Source organism: Sphaeroforma arctica, assembly GCF_001186125.1.
Source record: "Sphaeroforma arctica JP610 unplaced genomic scaffold supercont1.319, whole genome shotgun sequence".
In the NCBI taxonomy this organism is placed as follows: Eukaryota; class Ichthyosporea; order Ichthyophonida; genus Sphaeroforma; species Sphaeroforma arctica.
In genome coordinates, this window is record NW_014040239.1 from 11,242 (window position 1) to 15,955 (window position 4,714).

The following is a 4,714-nucleotide window of genomic DNA, read 5'->3' on the forward strand; positions in this document are numbered from 1 at the left end:
TATATATATACTATATGTTATAGCATATATATATATATATATATATATATATATATGTATATCTATATATACATATATATATATATGTATTTATATATATATATAATATGTATATGTATATAAACGTGTATGTGTATGTGTGTTCAACTTGTTGTGTGTATGTGTGTTCAACTTGTTGTCCACGCGTGCCTGTAAACAACATAGTCACATAGCTATACAATCCAAAACATCTTCATGTTTCCCGTCTACAACATCCTTATCTTTAAGTGGGCGAATGAATTCCGAAGCGAAATGGTATGTGGCTCTACAGTACAGAGTACTTTGTCACACGCAAGTACGGTCAACAGCAACTGGCTTTTGGCTTCAGAGCCACCTAAGTCCTGAAAGTGTGGGGCAGTTCCATTGCGAGTAAGCGAGCACCAGGCACACATGGCTCTGCTTGTCACGTGGGAGATGTACAATGCATCGGACTCATCGTATGCGTGTATGTGTCGCGATTGGTTCTGAGCTCACACCCCCTATCTATGTATCCCCGAACCCAAATTAGGGGAACCCCCGGTTCGCCAACCCTTTTGGCGAGTAAAAGACCGAGGATGAATGGGGTGGGCCGAAAAGCAGTCACCAAAAAACAGACGAAAAGAACAAGCTGGGGTGCTTTAGGGAGTGCAAAGGCTGATTTGAGTGTTAAAGACACTTCGCGAGGACCTAGAAGAACATACCCCGGTATGTTGCCTTTTTTTTTGTTAGTGTGTGTGTGTGTGTGGAGTTGTGTGTGAATAGAAAGTCTGCAACAAGCTATGTATTTTGTCTTACAAAAAAATGAGACGAGTAGGAAAGGCTGAGATACAGTGGGGTTGCGCAAAGATTAGTATGGGTGTGAACGACATGCTTCGGGAACTCACAGGTGCATATCCTGGCACGTTTTCTGTTTGATATATAGCGTGTGTGTGAATGGTAGGTTTGTATCAGGTTGTTTACCTGTGTCCTACGAAGGGTTGAGACCAAAAGAACCAGCTGAGGTACGGCAGGGGTGTGCAAAGGGTCGTGCGGGTGTGAATGCCCCGCGAGTCCACCAATGTTTACGTCTCGGTTTGGTGTTGCCTGAATATCACTGGGAGTACAGGCACACATATTTAGACATATGTATGATAGTATTGTAGAGTACAAGGTTTGACAGCTACTTTTTTTTTACAACTACACGGAGATGCCAATTAAACATGTGCCTATTCATCTTTGTTATATAAGCTACAGTAATTGCCTGTTGGTGTAAACTTGCAGTCGGGAAGGAACGAATTGCGCGCTTCTTGACTCTGCAAGGATGTGCGCCTGTTGATATTTTAGTGTTTGGGTTTTGGGACTTAGAGTTGATGCTCCTGTTCCCCAAATACGTCCTGTTATCGGAAGGACCGAAATTTCCTAGTATAAAATAAAGAAAAATCGACATAAATTCTGCATATCACAACAACGGTGTCTGGCACGTGTATACGGACTCACTCGGTATGCCGACATGGTAAGTTAAATATACATCATGCACAAATACTTTGCGGTTATGCGGACATATCCATAAAAGGACTGACACGCTTATCCATACCACCTGGGTACGTCAGAACACTCACACACAGACATTTGTGTGTACTTGCATGGATATATCCAGTGATGCTCAACACACAGAGTTTATTCTACAGCTGCGGAAGCATGTACAATAAACACAGGTTACTATTCTCAAATAAGCATGTACAATAAACACAGGTTACTATTCTCAAATGTTAATTTGTTTTACATACGTTGGCGTATGGGTGCCCATGCAGAAGTCATGATGAAGAGTAGAAAAATAGGGGTGCATACACTTGACTCCGGGAAGAACAACGGGATCAATCACGGGGTCAATAACGGGACCGATAACGGGACGGTCACATTCAAGCATTCTGAAGGTGCAGCCATCAGCATCGGCCAAGTACGAAACACTGGCGGGAATAGCAATCAACATGCGGAGAATAATAACGCTAATAGTAGTAGTAGCAAACATAGAATCGACCTCAACAAACATGGAATCCATCACAACACAGCTGCCATGAGCAACCTCGATAACCACACAGGCCAGTTGCGTATCGGTGAGTGCGATCGTGTGCACTCTGGAAGAGACGTTAAGACACATGCCTACAATGGCAATCAACCCAACCGTATTCATGCCAACGGTAACAATAACGGTGACAAGAACCGTCACCATGCCAACAATGACACCAACAGCAAGACGTATATTAGGAATCAGAATATGACACAAAACGTTAGCAATGCACACCCGAGGACTTCAGCGACGATACAAAATACCAAGCCACTCGCCGAACGGATGAGGCCGAAGGACTTGGATGGATTTGTGGGCCAACTGAAGGTATGTCCAGCAATAGTTGGTATCGTATGTGTGATGTACAACCCTAAACCCCTAAACTTTAACCCTATATTTTCGGTAGTTGCCACGTATAGTTGGGTTCGTACCAGCTGTATGTAGCGGAAAGTCGTGTGTGGCGTTGAAAAGTATTGAATTGGAAGGTATTGGGTGTTCATGGTTAGGAAAGCCACTCGCCGAGCTGATGAGGCGGAAGGATATGAACGTGTTCGTGGAGCAACTCAGAGTATGTCTAGCAAGGCAATGGGATTGTAGATGCGACATATATTTGTGTGCGTTCACACTCACGAATTGAATTCTAAAATAGAGGACTATATAGTGAATCCGCTATGAACGCATGCTTCCTTCGCGTGGTCTCCTTCCGCGTACGAGTATGACGGGATGTGTTGGGTTTTGTTGAGTTGCGGTGATAGTGGGTGCGCAAATTGTACAGAGCAATATGCCACTCGCTAAAGTGATGAGTTCTAGGATCAATCACACGTCGCCATTCATATCTGCCTCTCGTATGTACCTCCATTGTACAATTGATTGGTTCCTCATATTTATCTTATTGTCTCATGGTATTGTCAAGTGGGTCCTTACTTAGACCTTATTGTACAGTCCAGTCTCTCATATGTATGCCATTGTAAAATGAATCGGTTCCTCATATGCACCTCATTGTCTCATTGTATTGTAGAATGGGTTCTTATTTGCACCTTAATGTACAGTCCAGTCTCTCATATGTACCTCATAGTACAACTAATCATATGCACCTCATTATCTCATTGCATTGTAGAATGGGTTCTTATTTGCACCCCATTGTGCAAGTTCAGTCTCTCATATGTATCTCATTGTACAATACGTCGGTTCCTCATATGCACTTCATGGCCTCATTATATTGGCAAATGGGTTCCTACTTGCACCTCATTGTACTGTGCAGTCTCTCGTATGTACCTCATTGTACAATTAATAGGTTCTCCATATGTACCTCATCGTATTATAGCATTGTGGAATGGGTTCTTATTTGCACCTCATTGTACAGTCCAATCTCTCATTTACACTAAGCTGTGCATCAAACTGGGCTCTCGTATGCACCTCATTGACTCGTTGTACAATATTAATCTCTCATATGCACCTCAATTACAGTCAATTGGACCGTCCAGTGCCCTTCGGGTCCTCTTGGAGAAAGACCGGTTGCCTAGTTTGATTCTTTGGGGCGGACCTGGGTCCGGGAAAACGGTATATAATCCTTAGCAAGATGTATGTATATCCTATATTCAACCTTATCTTGATAGAAACCATCGTTCACATCACACCGTTATAAACAATCTTCAAATTTAGAGGCGTTATTATTGTTCGTCACTGTAAGGAACACGCTGGTGTTCCTTTACTAGAGTAATTTGATCATTGTGGCGATAAGGCTGATGAATTAGAATCGCAAAATGCTGACGAATAGTTCTAATATACGACATGCTATGGAATTAACAACAACCACTGTACATTCCTAATAGACGCTCGCCAAGATCATCTCGCGCATGACGGCAATGCACTTTGCCGAACTGAGCGCTGTGAGTTCGGGAATAAGCGACATAAAACGGATCCTATCCGAAGCGGAAGGGCGTCGCAAATTACTGAACAAGCCCACTATTCTATTTATAGACGAGATCCACCGGTTCAACAAGGTGCAGCAAGACGCCCTTCTACCACACGTGGTATGTTATATTTTTAGATGTCTGGTAAAGTGCTTTCCGATACTCGCGGTTGCTTTTCCAACTGTGCGAAAGAGTCTATTCCCGCACTTGCTATGTTCTAATTTTTCGTAGGAAGCTCCTCGTATGTCATATAATCAGGTTGTTGACAACATATACTACCGCATGTGATATATTCTCCAGTACATTATTTTAGACATTCCCCATGTCATGCTGCCACACAGAGTTACAATCCAGCTGATAACTTACATCCAGAATGTGCATTGTAGTGAGAGGAAAGTCACAGGTACGTCTATGTGCTTAGACTTGGCGTAGGCATCTTTCAATCCCCGCCTTGTATTCCTCACCAAGTGTGCACCAGATGTATTTCCCTATTGAAGATACACGTGCGAACTCTCCTGCTTTATCGAGATACATAGGTAAAGGACATCTCGCACTGAATAGTGCCACTATGGAGACAACGTCATTAAGTTGGAACGCTTTACCACATTTAAAAGATATACATATATATATATATATATATTTATATATACCTGTGTGTGTGTGTGTGTGTGTGCGTGTGTGTATATGGTATTTAGATTTAGTATTTTGATATGTATGTATGTATGTATGTATATATATA

General features: G+C 42.4%; 2 protein-coding genes across 2 annotated transcripts in view; both read left to right on the plus strand.

Annotated features, from left to right (window-relative positions):
- SARC_05154 (hypothetical protein) overlaps positions 1 to 4,263 on the plus strand; it is a gene marked incomplete at both ends in the record, with an annotated part of 6,118 nt that extends 1,855 nt beyond the window's left edge. Inside the window, 5 exons of the mRNA XM_014300985.1 lie at positions 548 to 723; positions 1,809 to 2,389; positions 3,530 to 3,622; positions 3,895 to 4,095; positions 4,207 to 4,263. Of these exons, the coding sequence (XP_014156460.1) occupies positions 548 to 723; positions 1,809 to 2,389; positions 3,530 to 3,622; positions 3,895 to 4,095; positions 4,207 to 4,263 (1,108 nt within the window). The remainder of the gene's footprint in view (positions 1 to 547; positions 724 to 1,808; positions 2,390 to 3,529; positions 3,623 to 3,894; positions 4,096 to 4,206) is intronic.
- Positions 4,264 to 4,348: 85 nt separating this feature from the next.
- The window catches only part of SARC_05155 (ATPase), a gene marked incomplete at both ends in the record, with an annotated part of 8,168 nt that continues 7,802 nt past the window's right edge, over positions 4,349 to 4,714 (plus strand). The window contains one exon of the mRNA XM_014300986.1: positions 4,349 to 4,378. Within this exon, the coding sequence (XP_014156461.1) occupies positions 4,349 to 4,378 (30 nt within the window). The remainder of the gene's footprint in view (positions 4,379 to 4,714) is intronic.